The sequence below is a fragment of the Lepidothrix coronata genome, unplaced genomic scaffold (assembly GCF_001604755.1).
Source record: "Lepidothrix coronata isolate B3197 unplaced genomic scaffold, Lepidothrix_coronata-1.0 Scaffold118, whole genome shotgun sequence".
Taxonomy (NCBI): Eukaryota; Metazoa; Chordata; class Aves; order Passeriformes; family Pipridae; genus Lepidothrix; species Lepidothrix coronata.
This window is the reverse complement of record NW_016690298.1, coordinates 2,131,602-2,158,044: the sequence shown is the minus strand read 5'-3', so window position 1 is coordinate 2,158,044 and position 26,443 is coordinate 2,131,602. Positions and strand designations below refer to the sequence as shown.

At 36.9% G+C, this 26,443-nt stretch overlaps 1 protein-coding gene across 5 annotated transcripts in view; it reads left to right on the top strand.

Moving 5' to 3' along the window:
- Nucleotides 1–25,254, top strand: part of XRCC5 (X-ray repair cross complementing 5) — a 50,591-nt gene extending 25,337 nt beyond the window's left edge. For all 5 annotated transcript variants that reach the window (XM_017825402.1, XM_017825404.1, XM_017825403.1 and 2 more), the window contains 8 exons: nucleotides 2,205–2,401; nucleotides 6,691–6,784; nucleotides 8,228–8,297; nucleotides 15,296–15,405; nucleotides 15,916–16,012; nucleotides 17,998–18,065; nucleotides 22,963–23,034; nucleotides 23,842–25,254. In XM_017825402.1, the coding sequence (XP_017680891.1) occupies nucleotides 2,205–2,401; nucleotides 6,691–6,784; nucleotides 8,228–8,297; nucleotides 15,296–15,405; nucleotides 15,916–16,012; nucleotides 17,998–18,065; nucleotides 22,963–23,034; nucleotides 23,842–23,856 (723 nt within the window). In that variant the 3' untranslated portion in view covers nucleotides 23,857–25,254. The remainder of the gene's footprint in view (nucleotides 1–2,204; nucleotides 2,402–6,690; nucleotides 6,785–8,227; nucleotides 8,298–15,295; nucleotides 15,406–15,915; nucleotides 16,013–17,997; nucleotides 18,066–22,962; nucleotides 23,035–23,841) is intronic.
- The last annotated feature ends 1,189 nt before the right edge of the window (nucleotides 25,255–26,443 follow it).

The following is a 26,443-nucleotide window of genomic DNA, read 5'->3' as shown; positions in this document are numbered from 1 at the left end:
TTGTCCAGATCTACTCCATAATTATGAAAAAGAACTTCGGCCAAGTGATTGATCCTTCTTATTTTGGAGATCAAAAGTACATGATAGTTGTGGTTTTTTAGAGTGAGTAGGTGACTGATAGAGACTAAATGCTTATCTTTTAGATAGCTAAATCTCTCTCCCATCTTCTAAGGCTTTAAGTACTATCACATTCCAGTAGAATTTATAGATTTGCTAAAATATACTTCTACAAAAGCATGTTCCTAGATGCAGTTTGAAAGGAAACAAGGCAGAATGCTTTCTTGCAGTAAATTTCTGCATGTTTGTGCATTCGTGCCATTCCTTATCATGGAATTAATGATGTGAAAAGCCTACTTTTACATCTTTTGACCAGTATCTTAGTGTGACCTCTGTTCCTGAAAGCTGGCTATGTCTCTAAAGTGTAAATGTAAGGAAATTAGGAAGAGCAATGAGGAGCTGGTGCATTGGTGACAACATGTGTGAATAGAACGGCGAGTCTGGAAGGCAATGATAGTGTGGGTTGCTTTCTAGCCTGTGAAGGTAGGAATAGTTCTTGCTGGGCACAGAAGGAAGGGGAGGCAAGGTCAAGGGGGACTGTGTGGGTTTAGAAACCCCAGGTTGTCTGTTTAGCTTAATCTCCATTTAGTACCTGAGTTTTGATGGTACCTGCTATCTCAGATCATCTACTTTAAAAACAGGTACAAGCGGAGGCTGTGGCTATTTGTGGCAGTTTGCTCAGCTCTTACAGCTGCACACATAAAGATCTCAGATATGAAAGCCTGAAAAACATATTCACAACAGGGTAATTAGGTTGTTTGCTTTGTCAGTTTAATTCAATTCCCTAATGTTTTTTTAATACTGGGGGGGTTTGTATCAGAAGAGCCATTACTGCAGCTTCCAGCAACATTTTTACTCTCTTTCAAAATAATTATGCCTTAAATCATTACAAGTGTTTCCAAATGGGTAGCCTTATACGGCTGCCTCCTTTGGACACTATGTTCTCTAGTATGGATTGGAATCTTAATGGCAGCATGAAAACACATTAGTATTGATGTGTAGCATATGGTCTGGATTTTCTTTATTGGCAGCTTTTCAAAGTGAATAGGGGGTTTTACTTGCTTTGATTTTTTTTTTTTTTGAATTAATGTCATGCCTGACAGCCAACAAGGGAGCAAATCTACTGTATTCCTAGTTTACTGAATAGTTACCTTCACACTGGTGTCTAATGCACCCAGTGCAATGGTAGTGGAAAAAATTTTTCTGCCATGTACATCACATGTTTTGATGTATGTGTATGCATGCTCTGGTATCTGTGTATGTATTTGTAAATGCACACACCTCTCTAATGCTATCCCACACTTCACAAAGTTGCAAAGATACCTACTTTGCTTTTAAATTTCTCAATGGAATTTCTGTAGCCCTCCTCATTAATCTCGTCTCTCGCCCTCTGGCTCCCTGAGTGTGTGCACTGACTTCACACTTGGTGAAAGAGCCTCCTCTGTATCTCCTTCCATCTGTTCCAACTTTGATGTACATCTGCCAGTCTCCTTCATTCCCTTCTCCTTTCAGAGCTAAGTTCTAAACACACATATTCTGTGCCTCACCTGTGCACATTTAACATTCTCTCTTTGCATTTGCTCTTAAACTGGTGAAAGTTTCTCCTGTGTGCATACCAAGTTTTACTTACTAAGAAGAAAAATTTTCTTTGAGGGACAATGGACTGTGACAATAACTGGAATACATGGTTGAGATGTATCTCATTGCCTAATTTTGGAATGTGTAGAAATCTTTCCTATGTGACTATTCTAGTCACTACTAATGACTAGAATAGTCATTACTATTCTAGTAATAGAACTGCATTTTAAAGATAGTATGAAGTTAAAAATATGAACAATTGCAGATGATTGTTTCATTCCTGGGATTTTCCTAATAATTTTCGTAGAACTCATTCCAGTGAGTGTGGAAACACTCATCTGCATCAGTATTCTTGTTTAATATCATTATTAATCTCCTTAAACAACTGATCACTTTTAATGCACTCGTGAGCTGGAATATTTTCTAGCAATACAAAAGTAGTTTCTTTAATATGGAGGATATTTTGCATGTACCATATGATGTCAGGCATACAGGCATTATATTAAAAGCACATAAAAGTTTTACTTTTTGAAAGTTTTACTTTGCTCAAACTGTTTTGTCTCTTGCAGTGTTTGCAGCATAAGGCTTTTCACCCTGACAAGCCACTGCCGCCAATAGAGCAGCACCTTTTAGAGATGCTGGAGATGCCCTCTGTGGTAAAAGAAAGGTGTCAGGCTCCTCTGGAAAGAGTAAAAGCACTTTTTCCCCTGAAGGAAGTTGGCAAGAAAAAAGAAGAGAAGACTGCTCAAGACATCTTCAAAGACAAGTAAGTTGGAGATGTTTTATGGATTTTTTTGAAACTTTTTTTTTTTTACACTTCAAGTTGTTTTTGCTGGATGAAGCAGGCTCAGAGTCTTTTTAACAGAAAATCAATGAGTTACACACTGGAAAAGGTGCTGATGGATGGAGAATATTGTGGTGCCACAGTGTGTCTGGAGTATTTTGTGAATAGTGGTGGTCATACTGTTGCTAGACACACCAGCAACTGGTTTGTAACTTCCATATGTCTGTATTTCCCGTCACAGAATCACAAAATCCATCAGGTTGGAATGACCTCAGGAGGTTTCTTGTACAACCTGCTGCTCAAAGCAAGATCACCTGTGAGGTCTAAACAGGCCTTCATCCAATCTGGTCTTGAAAACGATGGTGACTGTGCATTCTCTCTGGGCAACCTGTTGCATTGCTTACTGTCTTCTGATCAGACAGTTTGTCCTACTGGTGGTTATAAAGTAGTTCAAACAGCACTAAGGGAGTCTAATTTAGTTTAGAATAAATGCCATGAAGCTTTAAATTAGCCATAAAGTGGAGTCATCTTAGCATGCTTGATTTAGGTCATTCTGTAGCTTTCATTTTGAATACCAATTACAAGAAAAGCAGCTTCATTATTATCAGCTGTACAATTAATGTGGTTTTCTTGGAAAAAATCAAACTGTTATGGACTCTTCCTGGAATACCTATTGTTTGAACAGTTTCAAGGTAGGATTTTTTGTTGTTGACTATACTGTGTTTAGTTTATTTGTGCTGCAAATAGGAAGAATAAATGCTGAATTGCTACTACATTGCTACTGTCATCCCAGCCAAATCAATTTGCTCAAACAAAATCTGCTTCTTAGAGCTTAACTTGTTAAATCTGTAATATAACTAGTGGAGCCCCTGGGATGTTGGAGTGTTCTCAGTTAGCTCCTTCTCCCTTCTTTTTGTCATTTTTGGTTCAGTTATTTCAGCACTAGGAACAACATCGTTGAGGTGTTTTGAGTTCTTGCTTAGCTTGCCTGTCATATATCCTTTACCTTGGATTGGCTAGAGCCTCCTCCCCAGTTATCTTTGGGAAAAAATGACATAAGACTCCTCACTTTGCTGCTCAAGATTAATGACCACATTTCTCCGTACAGACTGGGAAACACCTTACTTTTTGTTGTTGTTGATTTCAGTGTGTGCCTGTGTTACCTTGGCGTGTCTGTGAATTCATACTGATTAAATTCTCTTTTCCTTACTCCATGCCCCAGTTTCTCTGTGCGTGTGTACATACATACATTTATATGTGTATTTTAAAAAGGGATAGAACCCTTTGTTTAAAAATGAAAGGGCGGGGGCAAATTTGGGTTCAAGCAAGCTAGAGAGAGAATTTAAACAAGAAGCAGTGACCTATTCTTGGTAGTTGCTTAAAAATATATCTTCCCAAAAGCATCTATTTGACAAGGAAGAAGGAAATCTATTTTACTTAAAAACTGTTTTCCTTTAGAGAGATGATAAAAGCAGCTATGAAATTGAGATTAATTGAGAGTAATTGAGATAGAAATTGTAGGGCATTAAAATGATTTTTAAAAAAATCTGTAAAGGCAGTGAAAGAATACAGACTCAACTATTAACAGAAGAATGAATGGTAATAAGATTTTAAAAAATTGCAAATAAAAATGGTATTGCTGTAGTAATGAATGGGAGCAGTAGTATTGTCATTGCTACAACAATAGTGCTAACTGTATGGTTTTGTTCTGTGTTTGGGGAAGAGTTGAGTGATATAACTTATTCACTTGATAAAGACAAGTACGTCACTCTGCAACTGTGCACTGGCACAGGTTGCCCAGAGAAGCTGTGGATGCCTCATCCCTGGAGGTGTTCAAGACCAGGTTGGATGGAGCTCTGAGCAACCTGGTCTAGTGGAAGGTGTCCCTGCCCATGGCAGGGGGTTGAAATGAGGTAATACTTAAGTTCCCTTCCAAACCAAACCATTCTGTGATTCTAAATTCTGTATTCTATGAGATTTGACTTATTAAAACTATCATATATAGGCAGTTCGCGCTGAAGTATTGTGAAAAAGATGGCTAGAAGATCTCTTGACCATTATTTTTGTTTCCTAAAACTGATCTGTGTCTCCTATCATCATATTAACCAGATTCTTCTCTGCTTAATTTTTAAGGTCTAATGAGACTAAGGCAGCATAATTGTAGACATCGTACCTTAATACAGATTTCCGTATTCAGCATTCATTTGTATCACTTTTGCTAGGCTCTCTAGTTAAAAAAAAATCCAGTAAAAAAGAAAGCATTTTACTTTTTCCTTCTTAGGTTGGCTGTGGAGAGGCTATTACCTCATCCAGCTTTGCAGCATGTGAGAAGCTTCTATATTAATGTAGAAGTGGGTGTTTTAAATTAATCTTGTATTTTATTAATTTTTGTCAAATAGTAATTGCACGTTTTACAGTTTAAAAATACCGCTAATCAGCGCATATTCTAAATGTCAGATCCTTGGCTGGTATAAATGGGTATGGATTCATTAGTTTCTGCTGTGCTGCACTGATTAATGACAACTGTAGATCTGGTCCTAGGCAGTTAAATGTAGCATCATCATTTATTTTCTCCTTCCTACAATCCCAAAGCATTTTGAATCAGTAAAAATAACGCAGGAAGAAAAAGGTTTCAGGACATTCCAGTTGATTGCCACACACCTTTTGGAGAAAAATATTCTAAAAGAGAGTTTTCATTGTTCTTTGCACTTTCTATCAAACCATGTCAATATACAAGAGTTTTGGTTTCAGTAGAAGTTCTAAACTCACTGATGTTGATAAGTATCAGTTTCTCCATTTTACAGAGAGACAGAGGCTGTTCAAAACAATCAAGCAACTTGTTCAAGGTTAGTCAGAAAGTCAGCGGAGTTGAGAATGAAGCAAGGTATCCTATCCTTGTCCTGAGGCATAACTAAAGTCATCATTCCTCCTGGAGTGATAAGTAAGGTTATGCTGAATGACAGGAGTTGCTGAGGAGAAGGGATTTCATTTCGGTAGTGACAAAATAAAGTAAAGGATGAGAAGACTACAGAAACAAAGTGAGATAGACACTGATTGTAAAGTAGGGGAGGAGTGTGCTGCAGAAAGCAAAAAGGAAGACTGTACAAGTTCTTTCCAATAGTTGATTGCTTCTGTAACGTGCAATGTAATTTTTGCAATCAGTTCTAACCTTGTAGAATAGAAAGTGACACCTTGTCCAGGATCTCTGGCTTTGTCCCTGTGTCCTCAAGCAGTTTCTGTTTTTCCTGACAGTAGTAGAATTTTTCATAAAAACTTGTTACTTTGTTTTGAGATTCCTTGAACACAAATCCTGCTGTTTTGATTGCTGAGTAGCTTTCAGTCATTCTTACACTAAAGTCAGTTTTTCTGTATCAGTAGCCTGTCACATTATGTGACACAGAACGTAGTATCTGATTTTCTTCCCCTTTTGTGATTATCTGGATTTTTCTCCTGTTGCCAAGATGTGCTCTAAAGTTTAATATGTTCCATGTTACAGTTAAGTTCCTAACATGAATGTACACTTTGGTATATGTTATCTGTAAGGACAAAGCGAGAAAGAAACCTAAAATCATAACTAGCTTTTTAAAAATAACAAAAATACCAAATAGTCCTTTTGAAAGCATTTTGAGATGTAGCTTAAAATGTCATAAGAGAGTTGTGATGTGCTTAATTGGGACTTGTCTAGCAGATTTTGATGACTGTAAGTGGAATCTTATAAAGCTGTCATGTGCTGATGAAGAATAGGGGTTGTTAGACTCAAAAGCCACTGTGTAAACAGGTTTGTATTACCTATAAATTCCAAGACAGGAACTAGCAGGTAATTGCTTACTTAAATGTTATATTTTCATTGCCATTTCATGTTTAAAACAAGTCTGGTGAGAACACCAAATGTCGTGTATATATAGTGTAAATTATTAAGGTTAACTCAACATACAGGTTCCAAATAAAGTGATTAGAGGTATTTTGTATTTAAAAAGGTGAAGGTGTGTATAAGTAAATTTACACCTGAAATAAGCACGAATAATCTCATACCTTCAACAAGTGATGTCTCTGCTTTACGCTAAGATAAAATTTGATTTCTGTTTCTACTGTCTGCTTTGTGCAGTCTATGGGGAAAAACGAGGCATGGTTTAGTGTTGGTTTTGGAACAGTTATGTAATGAAGTTACAGTTAGTTCAGTGCATATTTCATTAATTTACTGACTCCCTCATTAGTAGGCAGGACAGTTTACTTCAAGTGTTTATATTCAGTTTTGTCCTTCTCATTTGCAGCAGCGAAGATGAACCCCGCCTTAAGAAGCCAAAAACTGAAGATGAGGAAGAGAGCTTTAGCATCCTAAAACTTGCTGAAGGCAATATTACCTCTGTAAGCATATTTTTACAAATCTGATTATGAAGGGGGAGTATTAATTCTCTAAGTCTATTATAGTGAATATGCAGAATTCCTGATTAAAGGAGGGTTTCTAGCTGAAACATGACTGAAATACTGTCTACTTGTACATTTGAGTCTCTACTAGAGATTATAAAGACAACTTTCTCTGCCCTTAAGCATATGTTAGCATAGGTTTCTGTCAGTCTTGGATATTTTAGGACAGAATTCTTTCCCGGTGTTTAGAACTCTAAAAGGCAAGCCTGAGGATCTGAAGAAAACAGAATTGGAGTTCAGTGGTTGAATTTTGTTCTTGCTGTCTTTCATATATAATCTGCAACATAGAAGTTGCCTCTTTATAGTTAATTAAAGATATTGCTGAGATTTTAGACACTGTTCTCTGCATTAGTTGGGGTTCTAAATCAGAAATTGGCTTCATCTTGCTGCTAGATCTAACTTAATTCTATAGGTAGGTGAAACCTGTATCATGACTGTGCCCTTCCTTTATTTGAATTTTTTTCCTATGATGCGAAAAAAAAGATTTGGTATTGAGATAATTTCCCTTGTTTTCAACCATGCTATTCTTTAAGGTTCGTTTTTAAAAATACGTTATTGATATTTATAAAAGATTTAAAATCTAAAACGATTTCAATATTCTGTACTCCTAATATAAATTTCTGATATTTCCTGAAAAGTAGCGTTGCCAGATTTAGAAGAAACATGATGAGACCAAGCAAGCTTACTGAAAAGTCCACAAATTACTTTGACAGCAAAGCATAAAAATTTCAAAAAAAACTTAAGAGAATTTTCATTCCTGATAGGAAATTTTAAGCAGTGTGGTTTTTTGTTTTTAATTAGAATTAATGCATCCATTTTTCAGTAAGTGTTAATTTATATTTGACCTGGTTTTAGTTCCTTTCTAAGGTTTCTGCACTTGTATGCTCATTTAGAGTTTCGGCTTTAAGATGTGCCAGAAATGGTAGATGACTTGAGGGCAAGCTTTTAATTTTGGGCTTCTTATTGGAATGGCAAATCACTGATTCTGTACTCATGTGCGTGGAAGCTCCCACTCCTCAGTAGGCATCTGGCTGGATTAGGGGGGTCTAAGAGGTCTGTACTACAGAAGGTCTCAAAGCTGAACTAGCAGGTAATCTGAATTACTGTCCTTGTGTCCTCTCAGCACCAGAGAACGTGGCTGACTGGTAACAGTGCAGCATAGTGAGTGTAAGTTCATCTTGCTCATGTCATAACTAACCTTTACTGGGAGTACTGTGCATTAACACACATTGGAAGACTTACATTTTATGAGTCTGCATGCAGAGAAGTGTGGAGCTTCTGTTTCCATATTAAAACTAAAAGAAATACCAAGATTCTTGTTGCTCTACAAGAAGAGAGAGATGGATATTGGCAGTCAATTGTATCATTTTTGTACCTTTGTAGGTAGGAAGTGTTAACCCAGCAGAAGATTTCCGAATTCTGGTGAGGAAGAAAAACGCTGACTTCAAAGATGGTAAATGACTTTGTTTTATATCTTAATTATATTGGTGGCATCTTCAGGGTTCAGTAAATGCAATCTGATTGATTAGTTCAATGTGAGGTGCTCTGGAATTTAGGGGTTAGTTTCTAGTGCCCCTTAGCAAAGAAAGGTGTCTCTCGTAATTCCCATTTCCATACTCACCTTCCCCAGTTAAAAGTCTCAGGTACCTGTGTTTGGATGAAACAGCACTAGACAGCTACACTGAGGCACCTGAGCAACGCCACAGGTGTTTCTAACAGAAGATCCCTTGGTACTCACTGACTGCCTCATTCCAACTGAATCTCAGCTTCTCATTCCCAGGATCTTTCTGGCTTGGTGTGGAGTGCTGCTGGGTATGCACAGGGTGAGAAACCTGTCTTCTGCAGTCTACTTTTTCTGTTCCATGTAGAAAAAAAAAGACTCTGATGCCTGGGATTTTAATCTTTACATGCAAAAATCATTTCTTACTGCTTGTGATCAAATGAAAGCAAAGGTGACTTTAGGGTGTTATAGGCAGGTAGTATGTGTGTATGAAAGATGAGAGGAGGCTCTGTGTGCACTGACTCTATCCTCAGGATACAGCAAGACAGGGTTTTGATACAGAGGAGAGGAAGAATACAAAGCACAGGTCAGGCACCGTCTTGCATGCCCTAAGTCTGAAAATGCAATGGAACTATCATTTGTTTGTATGGTATTTCCCTAGTAGAGTAGCTATATAGAGATATAGGTAATCCAAAGGTATCTTAAAAAGAATGCACAAGATGGATGGGGTCCTTTATCTTTTAAAGGGTGGTTTGAAGGTTGTGGCAACGTAAACTTGATCTGCCAAATAGTCACTAATGTCATGTTTCTTTTCAAAGAAAGATTTGCAGAGGTGCTTAAGTGAGGTGCTAGGTATTTCAATAAGGCATTTGGTCCTTTTCGACATAGTTGAGGAGTGTGTTGAGTAGTATATTGACTTGGGATATAGTCTGTTAAAGCCTACACAGCCATTTCTCTCCAGAAGTTCCAGACCTGTAAGCCAGCTAGCTAGCTTTTTACATGCATTTTGTATTAGATCCAGAAGAAATTGTTTATTGAAAAGATATTTGGAATTGTGTTCTTAAATCTCAAACATATTAAGATGCAGTAAAAAAGCATTGTACAACATATTAGAATACAGACACTGTGAAACAGTTAACTACTTCATTACAGTAATAAATTTTATCATGTAGGAAAGCTTTAAGGCAGAAATGAGTATAGTGATTACCCTTGGAGATGGCTTAACTAAAGAGTGCTTAAATATGTTCACTTGGTAGCTGGGCAAGATAGGTAACTGCAGTACATATTTGGAAGGTTCTGAAATTCTGAGCAATTTTATTCTGTGTGATCTGCTCTATAATGATAAGGTGTAGTTAAACAGAATGTAATGCAGTCACCCATTTAAAGGACAGATAGGAGCCACTATAAATAAAAATATGGTCTGCATATTATCTCTTTCTTTTGGCTAATCCTTTTTATGCTTTAGGGCCTTTTAGGTAGCTTAATACATAAAACATTGCAGGGATGTTTTTAATGGCTTGGTGTATTGCACTCTGGTTATGTAAACAGGTTAATGGCACACATCCTTTTCAGTCCACAGCAAGTCTCTCACCAAAACTAAAGTTAGGAGTACCAGAGGATGCCAAGGGGTTTTTTTTCTTTTTAAACAGCTTGTAGGAAGTCCTGATGGTGTATTTATCATCAAAAACGAGTACCAATACATTTCCACTGTGCCCTCACTGGGATTTGATGGTCAGGATTTGTGCCATTCCCAGCAGAAACCTAAGTGCAAGTTGGTCCATGCCTGATGCTGTGTCCCACAGCAGACCAGAGCAGGAGAAATGATACATTCAGTGTTAGTTAGAACTGGGCCACTAATATGTACCTGCATATTTTTAGAAAATCAAAGATTTTTAAATTGTTAAGGATCTTAGGGATAGCTTTTCTGAGACTGGCAGCTCAATTCCTGAAACAGTAATTGACTTTGGTTTTAACTGACAACTGTAGTTTATTACAGTAGGGACCTACTTAATGGTTACATGATGAGTTGTGTTATATGGTGTCACTTAGTGGTTAATGTTGATGTTCATGTAACTAGAATTGTGTTCCCCTCTAGATATCTTTACTTTCTTATTTGCATTCAGGGCCAGAGAGATGTCATTTTATGCAGGTCTTATTTTGAGCAGGTTACAAGTACACAGTCATCACAAAGAGATGTCTTCTGATAATACCTGCTGATGTTTTTGTCAAAGAATGCACATAAAATAGATTAGTTTACCTGAGTAGAATCTAATCATTGCTCCCGAGGATGTACAATGAGTTTCTTCATTGCTGTGGCTGCACAGAGGATTCTCAAATGCTGTGAGTGATTGCTGTCTTTTTAATGCCAAAGGAGTAGCCACATGACTACCAGTTCATCCTGTTGGACTATTTAGATGTTTCCATCCGTGTCTGCATCTCTGGAGAGCAGATCGTGTCTGATGTGGTGGGTTGTATTTTCATAGGCTTTTGTAGAAGAAGGATCAGGGGAGTAAAAAAAAGATACTGACACATGCATAGTATTTCCTTTGATTTGTAAATTTTCTGTATGAGTTTATAGGTCAGATTTCATTGCATCTTACAGGACTCCTGTCTGAGAACATGATGCTAGAAGTCCTGTAGTTGAAAAGCTTTTTTTTTTTTATTTTACTGATTGTCAGCAGAGAGAGAAATCTGCAGTGACAACTCAACGGTTCATGGACATAAGAAAAAATGTCCAGAGACAAACTGTACCAAACTCTCATTTTTATATTTATAGAAATTTTGTTAATGTTCTTATTCCTAGGCACTTCTAGAAAAATATAGTTAAAGGAGTCAGTAATTGCACGAGAACAAAGATGATACTTTATTGCAAGATTTTCTGTAGAAATAGGTCTAGTTAATTACTTTTCTGGACCTAAGTTAGTTTTTAGAAAAGCTAATTTTTAATTTCATTTTTTGCTGGCATGTTTTTGCAGTTTGTCTGCATTTTTATCTTACTGGATGTTTTTGTGTGTTTTGGAGACTATTCATGCTCTATTGCTAGGTAGGCCAGATGCAATGACTGGTTTGAAAATGATTCAGTCATCAGAAAAGTATTTGCAAACCAAATACTTGAGTATATAGAATTACTTTGAAGTTTTCTGTGTATCTGCTTCACAGAGAAAATGCAGCTAGATTTTACTTTGAAGGGCACAGCAATTGGGTGAGACTCAAAGCTCTGAGTTGCAACAAACAGAATTTGAATTAGATGTTATGGGAAAAAGATAATAAAGATCACAATGATGGTACTCAAACAAAGAAAGAGGGGCCCAGAGAACTTGGAGACTCTCCATCTTTGGAGCTATGCAGAGCTTAAGTCTGTGGAGCACTGAGCCACCTGATCCACAGTGACCTGTTTTGAGTGGGAATTGGGGTCATATGTCCTTCAGACATCCAGCTTAAATCATTATGATCCATACCCACAGGCTATTTAGAGAGATCATTTCAAAATTGAACAGCATCTCATAGGATATTGGAGTAGTTCAACAGGTCTTAATGTTAAAATTCATATTTCTTGGCTTAAAGATGAAGGAAGTCCTCAAAAATTAGGACAGTTTTCAGTTCAGAATTTTTCTTCTTTTCAATTATTAAAAGGTGATACTTATAGAGCAGTGTTTTAAAATTATCAGATGTTTTAACTGATTTGTCAGTGATTCTTAGTTTAAGCACTGTCCCTGAATACAAATCATTACCACCACCAGCAGATAAATCAAGTGATTGACAACAACAGGAGGCTTTTGTCTAAGGAAGAACTGTTTTCTTAACCTAATCTATTTTTGTAGGGGGGGGAAAAAATCCCCAAGGAATTGAACTTGGACTGTAATAATAGACAGTTTTGTCTATTATTATTGTGTCATCTGGTTGGCATAGTAATCAAGACCAAGAACTAAACTGAACAAACATGAAAATATAACTACACTTTTGTACTATAACTGTTCAGAGATAACAAGTGGATATAATTGTTCATGACATATTTCACAAGAAATGACAGCACTACTGAATGTATTTTAGAGTAGCAAATGTATCTGAATGCCAGCAGGGAAGGGATTAAATTCTGTTAGAACTAAAAGATCTTCTATGATTTTTTTTTTCCTGCCATTCTTCAACCTTTAATAGCTACATTTGTTATCTAACCAGTCAGGCAAGGTAGAAGGAGGAAACAGGAGATTAAAATTTCTTGGGATGTTCTGCAGAATGTGGTGGTTATTAAGAGTGCTGGAATTCCTGTTAATGCAAAATGTAGAAGTCTGTTAGTTCACTTCCTTAAATATGTGTGTGGAATGAAGTAAGTTGGGGGGAAGGAAAAGAAGTTATAATTATACAGCAGTGGCCTGAATAGGCTGTCAGTTTGTAACTCAAGGACCTACTCTTCAAAACTTCAATGCCTGAAATTTGTCTGGGACACATCAGAGTTAATGCTTATCACAGCTTAGTTGAAAAGACATCTTTATGCGGAATATGCCTTGCTCCAAAAACAGGGACATCTATTTTTTGCAGCACCCAGACCCAAAGATTCAGACTAATGAAAAGACAGCAGGAAATCAACAAAGTTCTCAGACCTGGAAGTGTACAAGAACAGAGTCCACTTCGAAAATTTCCAGTTATAATCCTTATCTACTGTCTCTGGTATTGTCTTTGGCCCCTTGAAATAATTTGGTAGTCTAACCAGAACACAGGAATTTTCTCTATTCTAGATTCATTGGCCTATCATTTAAGGGAGACCAATGGTCAGAACCAGCTTTAGCCAAGCTGTTTCAAGATGTTAGAGGAATCTGACTTAAAATACTGTTGCCATGTAACCTGTTTGCTGCATATATTATGGTATTTCAATGCCTAGTAAAAAACTGTAGGTTTCCTTTGGTTCCTTACAACAAATTTCAAAAGGAGGCAGCTCACAGTCAGTAGCAAGAAGACGTCTTTTCTTCTGATGGCTGCCAGGGCAATCAAATGGAAAGGGATTTTAAAAAAATAAATGCAAAAGAAGCAGTAGAGTGTCTGATAATTTCAAACAGTATGTGCTGGAATCATTCTGACAATAAGGACTTCTATTGCACCCTCATAGTGCCTGGGGTTTTAATTTAACACATCAATGAAAAGGCAGTGTTTAAAAAAACACCACCACCACTGAAAACACCAGCAGGACTTGCTTTTATTAGAGCAATTCATAAGAAATTAGAACATTTAATGAGAAAATCATTAACCATGAAAAAAATGGACTGACTTAACTTGGGGAGCTTAAGCAGTGAGGCTTCAATTTAGTTTGTCAGCTACTGGTGAAATAAATAGAGAGTGAGCTGATCACCTCTGGCGCAGTAGGCACTTCAACACACTTTCTTGTGCTATAGCTGTTGTTGAGCAGAGCCATTTCAGCCTCCTTTTCTAAAAATTGTCAAAAACTAGTGGGAGAATATCAAACATGCCTTGTTTTACTCTTTTCAGAGATGCTGTCCTTCAGATTCAGTTCAATTGGGCATTTTATAGAAAATAATATAACAGCCTGTGCTGTGTATGCTCACAGTGAGCAGAGTGGAATACAGTACTTAAACAATGTCTCCATGTGTTTAGTTCTCCTTCTCTTCCACCACTCTGGCAGATGATTTTCTCTGTTGATGTATCCTTAGCTGAAAGACTTGCAGTGACAACTGTGCCCATAACATCTGGACATAGGAAGGGCTGTAGGTCAGGCAAAAGGTTCTGCTAATCCAGTAATTGGTTTTTAATAGTACGAGAACAGGACAGGCAGATGCTGTGACTTGTTTAGAATGCTGTCCTGAATTTTCTTCCTCAATGGCAACATCACTGTTAATCTCCATTGATAGAGATCCTCTTTTGAGAATTATAAGAACTTGTTCAAACATTTTTTAAGCTGTTAAAACCTCAAGCATCTGACAGCAGCCTGTGGTGAAGGGGGTTAACTGGTTTATGTTTAAAGAGGTACCTTTTTTTTTTTTAGTTCTTAACCCAACTCTTGGCTCTTGTTTTGAGAGAGGCAGGGAACTATCAACTCCCTATTCATCTTTTTCAGAATGTTTCTGAGTTTATAGATCACTGTTGTATCCTCCTCACATTTGTCTTTTCCCAGGCTGAGGTGTCTGCCAGAGGGTAAAATTGGACAGTTCCTCATTTGTAATTAAATGTGAAGTAAAGTAATAAAATCCAGTAGAAATTAGTAGGGCTTGCAGAGCTCTTGAGTGACATTTTTACTTGTCTTGTTTGCAGTGGTTTACAGCTATTTACCTTTTAGGAGCTGAACATAAGGATAAAACTGGTGTTCCCCTTCTTTTTGGTACAGGTCTCACTGTTTACCTCTGCTTCTTTCTGTCACGCAGGCACAGTTCATAATACTTATCTCTATAATGATAAACAGTGTTGCCCTGATGAAAAAATCATTGAACTACCTGTACAGAGACAAGTTATACTCTAATGTCAATAACAATAAGGTAGTCTTTTAACTGCAATCACCCTACAGATGTTGTTTTGACATTATTACACCTTCCTTGTAAATTTAATGCTTTTATTGAAATATGCATCTATTTCAAAGGATGTTTAGGGTATATGCTGGTGTTGTAGAACATAATCTCCCTAAACTTTAGGATCCTGAATGTTCTGGTTTTACTTTTTATCAAACAAGCGAGACCAGCGCTTTTTTCCTTGGCTTTCAGGGAAAAGGCTTTTGTCTTGGACATGCTTGGGGTTTTTCCTAGTATATCTAGCTATTCCAGAGAGTCTGAAGTAATTCTCAGTAGCTGAGATAACAATAATCAACTTGTGTAGCTTGAGGCATTGTGGGTATGATTAACTATTTAGATGCATGTGGAATAGAAAGAGACATGTGAAAGAAAAGTGGTGGGTTTTTTTTCTTGAAAGTGTGCATCCTTTGATTTATTTATTTATTTCTCCTTGTCTTCCAGTGAGTCAGCAGTTGATAAACCGCATTGATCAGTTCCTGGAAAATAAAGGTTCACAGTACTACATGAAAGGGATCGATTGTATCAGAGTTTTCAGAGAGGAGGCCATGAAGGTAATGTTAATATGTGAATACTCTTATCTCTTTCAAATTAAAGTCATGATAGGCCTGTTTGCTGTATTAGAAACTTGATAATTTATTGCTGCAGCAAAAAGAATTGATTTTTAGGTTAAAGTATGTTTGAAAATTTAGAAAGAGTTGCATTTTATGCACGCTTTTATTCTTACTGGAATGGTGACTGGCTTCTCTGGTATTATTTGCTGTTGTTCATTTTCTTTTAAACATAAAACACAAGGCCTATGACCTGATGCTGGTGTAAGAAAAATAAGTAATCCTACAATTTTCTTCTTCAATAAAGCTATTTACAAGGAATTCTTTCTAGCTTTCTGAAAGGCAGTTTTTGTGGCTCACCTTTCCTTAGAGCTTGTAGTTTTAATAGAGATAAAACCCAAATTCTGTAGTGACTTTTGTTCACTGTGTTAGATGACTCATGAAGAATTAAGTTTGCAGTGCTCTTTAGTAGTTTAAGTATTTCTTGTTTACCATTGCTGGTTTTTTTTTCAGCTGTCCAAGGTGCAGTGCTTTAATGACTTTCTGCGGGCCCTGAAATCAAAGCTGGAAGATAAAGCCTTAGCTGATTTCTGGGAGATCATGATACAAGGTAGGATGGCATTAAGAAAAACCAAAAAAAACCCAATTTCTAGTTGTATTTTCCATTTTTCCGTTATCTAAGAGGAAAACTTTGTTAGCAATGGGACACTTAAATTACCCCACAGCAGTATTTTGATATGGTTCATTCCTGCAGCCTGTTTAAAAATGTCTAAAAAATCTTTCATGTTGCAGCTTCCTTTTCTGCACTAATAGTTTCATATCAGCAATATTCATAATGCCTTGCCAAGTCTTGTTGCAATGGTAGATTAATTGTGGAAGAAGAGAGACAAATTAAATGTTACGGGGTAAGGAGAAGGAGACACAATTTCAGCTGAATTTCAGAATAAATGGAAGAAACTCATGCAGCAAAGATCTAAAAAGATTCTTCCAATTTAAGCTTCACGAAAGTCATAGATAGCATTGAAATATGTCACTGATCATTATGTATTTAAGTAACCTAAAAGACAGACTATGTGGTGATATGACACCTACCTGATTAAACCAGGAGATACAAGGCAGTGCCATTCTAAAAGACATTCAGAGACTACACAAGTGATAAATAAAGGAACATTTTCACAAATACGAAACACAGTAGACTAAAAAAACCATCTTTTACATCATACTCATGTTTTTAATTGGAGCCAATGCTAAGAAAATGTGTTAAATGCCCAGCTGTAACTCTTAAGAGTGCATGCTATAAAATGCAGTGATGTGCTTTTGTATAGTACCTTTCAAAGTGATAAACTCCAGGCACACTGTAATGTCTACTTCATCCAGCTTTTGCAAAATACAGGATGGGAATTTGTTTAGTAACCCAAAAAAACCAGCACAAGACAACACTGACAAGAATATTACATTCAGTTGTGTTGTAAGGGAACTTCTCTGAAGAAATTAGAAAAAAGAAACCAATAAACTTTGAAAGCAGGAAACTTAGATCTTTCAAAGCCATGCTGGAATAATTTTTAGGTAGTACGAATCCGAGTTTTTGACAGACTGGAGTATATTTTTTAGGGGGAAAAACCCCACAGACAAAGAGACATGATATTTTCATATTAAATATGGTATCTTTTTGAGAGCATGGTAAAAAGAAATCATGGTGCTTTATGCATAATCCAACTGCTCTCAGTAAGCAGCTGAAATTGTGTTTTGCTTGGTGCTACCAGGAGAAGTCCTGTTTTCCCTGATCTTGCCACATGACCCATCCCTTCTTTTCTACCAAATGTGGTGCACATTGGGCCTTGTCATGAGTGACTGCAGTCACCAAAAGAGGATGGATGTAAGTTAATGAGTTAGTAGCTCAGGAGCAAGGCAGGTCTGTTTGACAAGTTCACTTGTTTCATGGAACTGCCATGGGGTTCTACGGGTGTTACATTTGTGCTGCTGCTGAACCTTTAGGAATCTACAGTTCTTTGCTCTCACACCCACAGCTGCTTATTCAGGCACAAGCATTTGTGTGGCCAAGTGGTGAGGAGATTTTCTGGGGGGAGTGGGAGAGGGCGGGTTCACTGCACAGGATGGAGGTACTGGCACAAGCAAGGAGCCAGATGGGCCAGGACCAGCACTTTGGTAGTTAAGACTCGAGGTAATCACAGCATAAGTGTGTCTGTATGCTAGGAGTTAATTTCTTCTAAGGACCTAAGAGCATGCTGTGAATGACTAAAAGTGTAATTTCTAATAGATTTTCAGCATTTCATCTGTGATCTATGATTTCAGTGTCTCATTAGTTTGATTGTCATAATATTAGCAGTTTCCTAAATGGATACTTCCACAAGCTTATGAATATGCTCATTAATTTATTTTTATATCATAGTTTATATCATAGTTGACTCATTTATGCAAGTCACATTTTCCTTTGAGCAATATTTTTTTTTTTTTTGCTGGTAATTATGACACATTCAGAAGTTGGAATTTGGAACACGTTTTTCATTTGTAACATTAGGTGCATTTTTGGGAAGCCTTCTAATGATATTTTTAAATATCTTTTTCATTTTTCAGACAGAATTTCTTTGATCAGTAAAGATGAAGCACAGGAAAGTTCAGTGACCAGTGAAGAGGCTCAAAAGGTATCGTTTTTTTAATGAGCATCTGTTTGTATAGAGACATTGCAGTGGAATAGAAGACTTTCTTACGTGGATAAACCTTTAGATGAATGAAACAGGATCAGTATGAAGGAATAAGTGTGTCCTTTTGCCACATGATTGAAATTGCCCCAATTCAGAGCAAAAATAATTCCTTAGCATGTATAATGATGTTTTACTTTAATTGGTCTTTAGAAAGTAGCATGTATTGACATTATCTGAAAATATCCTATACAAAGAGTAGAAACTTCAGCAACTCTGTGTAGTGGAACAGCAGTATACTGTTTACACATATAAGATCACTATTGAAACTTCATAGAAAGAAATGTCTTCACACGGGTAGCACGAGCTCAAAAATCAAATACTTTTTATTGTCTAAACATGTTGGGAACTCCAGCTGTTAAGGTTGTTATGGCTAGTTTTCATAATATATGCAATGATACCAAAATTTTCCACTTTATGCAGCCCTGGTGATTGATGGATGACGTAGGTGATGCTGGTGTTATTTGTGATCATATTAGATCCTTTCGGAAATGAGAGTTTTGGAGTACTTGCAGGTATAATTCCTACAGATACATAGCACTTCAGTAACTGCAGTGATGAATGAAGGATGTCACAGTTACAAATGACTGAATTCTAACAGGCAGAATGCTGCCTTCTGTTTGGAATAAAGCAGAATTCAGAGCTGCTGTCAAAAATTGTATTTGTGTGGAGAGGGTAAGATGGGGATTATTGTATCAGGCTGCTAGTTTAGGAGAAAGAAGGTCCCTGTATTACAGACCCCCTGAAGGTAAACCTGTGGCTAAAATCACTAAGTATTTTGCAGAGAAGTAGCTTTTATAAAAGAAGCCACATTGATTTTTGCAACTTTCAGGCCTTCCATTAGCAATAGCCAGAAGTGGGTAGAAGTAGGTTCTCCATGAATTAGTTAATGAGCAGGAAAAGGTTGTATTTTAGAAACTGCTTTTTTTCGTCTCTAACAGTTTACCTCAAGGTGAAGAAGGCACAGAAATGTCATGAAAATGGAAAGCCAACAGACTAGGAGTCCAGAAAGCTGAGCATGTGTGCAGGGTACAAATGACAAAGTATGATGATTTTTCTAGACATGAAGGACCTAATGGCTGTTTTTCATTAGACATAAATGTATAGAGCAACTTTTTTTCCCAGTGGTGGTTTTAAAGAGTATCAGGGTTTTTTATTTATTTCAAGTGCTATGAATTTACTTGGAAACTTCTTAAGACAACATTCTTCTTGAGAACTTTACTTTCTAGTCTGAAACTACCATTGATGCTCAAAAAATATGCTAATGCTGTGTGAAATAGTTGTTCCTTAAGGAAATCTCTACTAACCATCAAGACCTTACAGCATACTGTTGTCTTAACTGTGAGCTTGTGGTAGCTAAAAAATACTATGCTTGTATAGGAATGCAACACAAAATATAAAGTACCAAGGACTAATTTACAGCTGCCAGACTAAGCTGAAACAAAGCATTTATAGAGTGACTTCAAATTAAAATTTCTGTTTACCATCATCCTACAATCAGCCACATGTTGCAGTACAGGAAACTATTTTGTGATTGATTGAAGGTCATACAATAGCCATATGTTCCCATTAAATTGGGGGAATGAGGGAATGCAAGAAATCAGTGCTGCAGCAGAGTTCTCTAACATGGCACTTACCTTAAATTCCAGAGTAATTGGGTTGCATCTCTTTCCTAACTAGGCAGCTGGCAGTCCTGCTTACTCACTAGATAGCCACCTCCCCACACATTGTCCAAACTAAAACCAGAATGCTAATTTGCCCCATCAGGGGCTCATATGACTTTTTACTTAAACTGTATTCTTGGAAGAAGATGCGCAGGGATAGAAAATTTTATCTTGAGGTTATGGTGCTGGTCTAAAATCTAGTCCTCTTTGGTCCAGTTAAACCCAGTCACAGGTTTGCTGTATGATACAAAGTCAGCATTTTCGTAGGTCTGTAGTAGATTGCAGAAGTGGTTAATTATTTTTTTTTTTTTACTGAAGATGATATCCTTCACTAAAAGATTATATTGGATTTTTCAAATATCCCTCAATAGGGTAAGAGGCAAGTTTTCTTCACCTCTGTAATAAGTCATGTGCAAGCCTGTAGGTCACGAGGTTGGCTGTCAGTGTGGTCTTATGTGACACAAAAGCCTTTTCTCTTACATCTTGGTTCTTACCTGATAGTAGTTTCAGGACTGTTTAGGCTCTAAGATTTCAGGTTTTATAGGGTTGCTGTCTGCAGGAGAAAGGAAGACTGCTTATTAGAGAGGTAACATGTAAAAGTTTCCTTTTTCTTTTTTGCTTGAGGTAGCAATAGCCAGAAGTGGGTAGAAGTAGGTTCTCCATGAATTAGTTAATGAGCAGGAAAAGGCTGTATTTTAGAAACTGCTTTTTTCATCTGTACCAGGGTAGGTTATCCATGCATGTTTTCCAACCACTGAGAAAATGATTTTAGATAGTTTTGTTTGGTTTTGCTTTTTTTTTGTAATAGTGGAGGTACTCTTTTTAGAGCATGAGGATGATAGGTTAAAAGAGCAGAAATGTCAAGTGCTTTTTCTGGTTGCATTGAGGAAGATAATGGCTTTCAGCACAGCTATTATATGTAATTTCCTTTTGCATAAATGTAAAATAGGTTTGTGGAAAAAAACCCCAACTTTCAATATTCAGCATTTGATGGAAATTTCAGGTTTCAATTTATTGCAAATCTTCATCATACATTTCTCTAGCTTTTAGCTTTCTTTACCTAATTTAGTGTGAGAAAGCTAATTTTGAAAACTTTGAAAAATGTGCTGCTTTCAGAAATGCCATTTGACTCTTAATTAAGTGTGTAAAAATGAAATTTGATCTGGCACAAAAAGCCTTCAAGAGCTGACAATGTCATTAGCTTTTAGTTTCATAGTATGTGCTTTATATTACTACTAGATTAGTAGATTAAGAACTCTTCCAACAAAAAAGATACACAGACATACAGCATCTTGAAATTCTAATTCCTTCTGTTCTTGTCACATCCTCTTTTTTCAGCTACAAAATCTCTATAATAAATTGAACTCCGCACATTAAAACGTGTGTTGTCTGTGGAGTGAGCTTTCTACATTCCTCTTGGATGTTGCTGTTTAGGATGTAGGAAAGGTCTGACCTTTGGCTTCTGAGACAACTAGGTAGAGGTTGTCTACATCCTCTGTCTTTGGTGTTAACCAAATGTAATGTATTTGCTTTTCATCCTAGTGCGTATGATATCTGGTTCTTTCCCACAGGTGGGATGCAGTGGGTAACGTCACGGTATTTTATCCCGTGTCTGAAGCTGTCACGAGTCCTCTAGAGAAGGATCAGAATATTTTATTTGTTTAAAATAGCATTTAAGCTTTTCACAGTACAGGTATATTGTCTCAGAGGTTGGTGGTGCTGGTAGGTATCCCATGGCCTCTTACACAAGCTCCATGGCTGTTACAGTTTGGGTCCTCAGCTGAACAGCAGTTTGCTTTCAGAAGCCATCTGTTTGCACAAAAGAGTTACATTAAGCAGGGTATTTGTAGCCTGTTTAATGTGGTTATTTTCTAATTAGCTGTTCTCTTCCATCACCTAGACCTACAGTGAGGTTGTTTCTTAAGGATGATGGAACTCAAAGTCACGGAATGTGGCTTTTCTACCTCCTCTGCTTTGCATCTGTCTTTTATCCTGGGCAGGGTTGTTCCTGGCTCTGTATGTTTGTTCTGGTGTATTTTAATAAGGAAAAAATATTATTTTATATTAAGGATATTGGTAAAAAGATTGTAACTAAAACTTGTAGACAACTGGATGCCTTTTTAAGTAGGAGTCAAGTATTGGTATTTTTTTCTACCATTCTAGCTAATTTTTTTATTTTAGGCTGAGGGAAAAATAATTCAGAGGCAGCAGTACTTCAGGTATTGTCTATATGTTTGATTTCAGTTGTTGTAGTGTCTGAGCAACATACCTTGTTCTTCTGTTTATGAATGTCATGCTTTAAGTGAAGGGCATATGGTGAGTTGTATCAGCAGCTACAGCAATACAATTTTACATAATAAATTTTCTAATTTTAAAGACTGGCATTCTAACCATCTTGCATGTTTGAGGGTGTTTTGTTTTTTTTTTTTAATTCATGTCTTTGTTCATTTGTTAAATGTTAATTGAATTAAGCGGGGAAACTTCTACACAGATCTAGTTCTGGGCTCTAAACAGAACTAGAATGTTGTACACAGGAAATATCTTAAGTCATTGGTCAGCTCATGTATGTATTTATATCAGTGGGGACCAGTTTGTTATCCTTGAGTATTTTGTAGCTACATACAATATTACTTTTAAAAATGATATTTTTTTAAGAACATAAACATGGCCAAACGGTAGGGGACAAAATTTTGTCTAACCCAGAATCCCGTATTTGACAGCGGACAAAAACAGATGGGTAGGGGAAAGTGTACAATCCCAGGCTCCAGCCACTGATGTCTCAAGAACTTTTTATGCTTGAGGTTGTTTCTGTGAACTTAGTAGATTTCAAATGATTTCTCTTCTGTGAAGTTTCCCCATCTCCCCCTGAGCCTAGGGGCTAATATTTGCAGCATCCTTATTGTAGGGTGTTATACAGCCTTAACCATATGTTGTCTGAAGAACCATATCCTTTTGTCTAGATTTTGACACATTTCACCATAAAATCCTTTAAAAGCAAGTTTAGGAAATTTCTTTTAGTTTAAGATGATTTTGGAGAGGGGAAACCAGAAAAAACTTTCTTCGTGATTTTTAATTACGGGTGGATTTATTTTGATACAGAGAGGAGACATTCTGTTAAAATAGCCTGAAATGCTCTCAGCTTTGTCAGTATCACATAAATACATTTGTATTTTCAGTTCTTGGCTCCGAAAGAAAGTAAAACTGAAACTCTGCCTCCCACAGATGAAGGTGGTGATGTTGATGATTTGGTGAGTATCGTAAAGATATGATGTGGCTTTAGAGTTCAACTGTAACTGAAAGGTGCAATGAGAGAGCACGAGTACTTCTTAAAGGAATAGATTAGAGTGCGTGGCTTAGAAAACACTAAAGGAATTGAGTCAGAAAAGAGCCACATGAAATTACTTATTTGCTATCGTAAAAGTTAACCAGGTGTGTAATTTCATGATGGCAAATACTATGTTACTACATAACATAGGTGTTTACATAGGCAAAATGTGTCCTCTAGTGTGTTTCAAAACAGCCAGTGAGGCTGCTCGCTTGATGGTGGATTGTTATAATTTACTATAATAGCATTTAACAAAGCTTGTATTTCTTGATCAGCTATTTGTGTGGGTTGAAAACTAAAATTGTTTAAGAAAAGATGTTTTAATCTTCTCAATTAAACTTCTCTATATAGACTTGCTGAAATTCAAGGATTTCAAGAGGGTTTTTAATAAATATTTTAGCCATCTTTTACAGGCTGAGTCATTACAAGTCTGACTCCAAGGCTTAAGCTGATGGTGTAGATGGTTTTAAAGAAGCTTCAATAACAGACAGATTTCTACTTTTAGATTGTACTTTTTAAAATTTATAAATTGCACATATGTTTATAGGAAGATGAAATTTTTAAGTTTGCTTTTGTACTTTATAGAAGCTTAGTAATAAGCTCTGTGCAATCCATTTATGTTACATGATAAGGATTTCCAAATTTGCTGTGTATTCGAAGTGCTAAACACATGTAAGACATAACTTGAATTCATTGCTGCTCCCTTCAAATCTGTTTCTTCTGTTTGCAGTTGGACATGATGTGACTGGGTAATACATGGTGACTATACAACCAAAGTTTTGGAAGAGATCTCCCTGTGAGATGGGGCACAAAAAAAGATGCTAACGAGAAGACAGTACATCCATCTTTATTTTCTCAAATGAGAGCAGAAATCCCAGAAACACTTCCAGCTGGTATAAATATCATCTGACTTTTCAAAACTAGAAAAGAAGACTGAAGTGAAGTGTTTGGGAAGTAATAATAGCTTTAAGGCATCTTTTTTTTTTTTTTTAAGAACACTGAATCTAGCTTGTCCTTGGTATTGCTTTCAGCTAAACACTACTAAATTTAATGAGAATCTGCTCTGGTGCCTGAAATTCTTGTTACATTGCCTGGGAAGGAAGACAGAAATGTCACAGTGAGGTTACCAGGTCATACTGAATCTTTAGTGGAGGTAACCCCTTAGCATTATGGTTACAGAAAGGAAAAAGTCACTATTTTCATGCTTTTAAAGAAACCCCAACCAACCCAAAACAAAAACAAACGAACAAAAAACAAACTGGGGGGGGGAACAGGAGGAAATTCTAGGCCAGGGACTCACAAAGTAATAGTTTGAAATGCACAACAGAATCTAAAGCACACAGCAGAGCCACGTGTGCTGATTTTGCCACACTGTACCCAAATCAGTAATTATGGTCATCTCTATATGCTGCTGTCAGCTCAGCAGCAACTCTAAGTCTGTCCCTTTCTGTTATACTTTTTCCTGTTTCATGTGCTGGGATTTTTGATTTGTTTAGACTTCTAAATAGTACAGTTACTACAAATACACCTGGTACTAACTGTGCACTGACACCTGTGACAGGTAACTGATAATAGTTAACACTGGGAACCAGGAGAGCAATCCAAGGTGGTCAAATACTGCTTAGAAAGAGATACTCAAATTTGATTACAGATGAGAGAGACAGTAATGACACCTTCACACATGCTTGTTTGTTACAACCAGATTAATTCCATTATGATAAATGTATAAACATACTGTAAAAAATGGTATTAAGATCATAAAAAAAAGAAAAAATAATGATCTGTAATTCCAAAATGTGGAATATCTGCACTTCATAATGAACAACAGCTCCCCTGTGGGAAACAGCAGTTGCTTTTTGCCCCTACTTCCCTTGACAGCAGCCTGCTCTCCCCTCTCTTGCATCCTGTCCCAGGTGAGTTCATTGAAAGGGTTTCTCAAATGCAGATGGCTGGGAGTAAGTGATCTTTGCAGATCTTTATAGCATTTTGTATTTCTCAACTGTAAATAAGAAATATTTGATCAGTGTTTTGATTGTCTTTTAAGGCCAATTTATGGAGTACAGCATGGACTGGTTTGTTTGGGGTTTTTTTTTCACTTCATTTTTGTTTGTTTGTTTGTTTAATAAAAATATTTTAAAAATTGGTTTTTGTCGTCTTCAGAACCGTGTTTGCTAAAATCAGGTGACCAGCTATGCAGTACCTAAGAGAAACAATCTAAAGCCCCTTTCCTGGGCCTACAATATGAACACAGAATATCAAAATTCCTCTACAGAAGCAGAGCGTAATTACTTATGCTATTCTTTACAAACTCTAAATTTCACAACAACCCAATAAAATAATTTTTACCATATTCTAGAGATGATGAGAAAAGCCTGGTAAAGACCTCAGATGAGATAGAATTACTTTGCAAATCAAAACAAGGATTAGGGCTTTCTGTTTCTTTTGCACCAGTTGGCCACATTTCCAGAGTGTATTGCTTCTGTCAAGCAATAGACATGTAGTTCATGGAGAAGTGCTGCATAGATCTTATTGCTGCCTGTACAACACAGTATGTACAGGTAGGCTCAGTGTGGTAATTGAGTTGATAGTACTGAAGAGAGGAATGTGAATTTATGACTAAAAACAAGTGAAAGCAAATTCTTAAAAGACAAATAAAGTGTCTTTCATTCTGCCCAACCTTCTGAGTATCAGTTGTCAGAAGCTTCTGATCTGTCTTACTTAGGATCTATCAAATAGCAGCCTGATTTTGCACTTGTTCTTTGGCAAAGGGCCAGCTTTGAGGTTCTTATTCAATGACTAGAAAAGATCTTACACCTAGTTTAAACTTATCTTTTCAGTTATAAAGTCTGATTTACTGTTTAGTAGGTCTGACTCACTGGTTACATTGAGAATACTCATTTTGAATTGCAGTACTGGCCAGTCTTCAGAAGCACTAGAGCAGTTAGTTGTCCGCTTCAAAAGCAAATATACAGGAAACACCACACAAGAAGTAAAGAGTTCAGCCTTTTCTCCTCTTCTTTGGCTGGCCCAGTAGCTGAGCATACCAGCCAACAGCCTAATTGTCATGTCACATCAGCCATATCACGTGTTGCCTAGTCCACAGGTCCTCTTCCTTCTTCTCTTCCTTAGGAGTGTGGACTAAAAAACAATATTTTCCAGTGTGGACATTGGGAGGTGGAAAGTATCCAGAGGTACTATACCAGGAAGTGTAATTAATATGTGAGGGAGCTGGGATCATAGCATGAAACTCTGAATACTCCACAGAAAGGACAAAATACTAGTTTGGGGAGTCATAGAGGAAGAATCAGGCTCTTCTGGTGACAGTGTAGCAT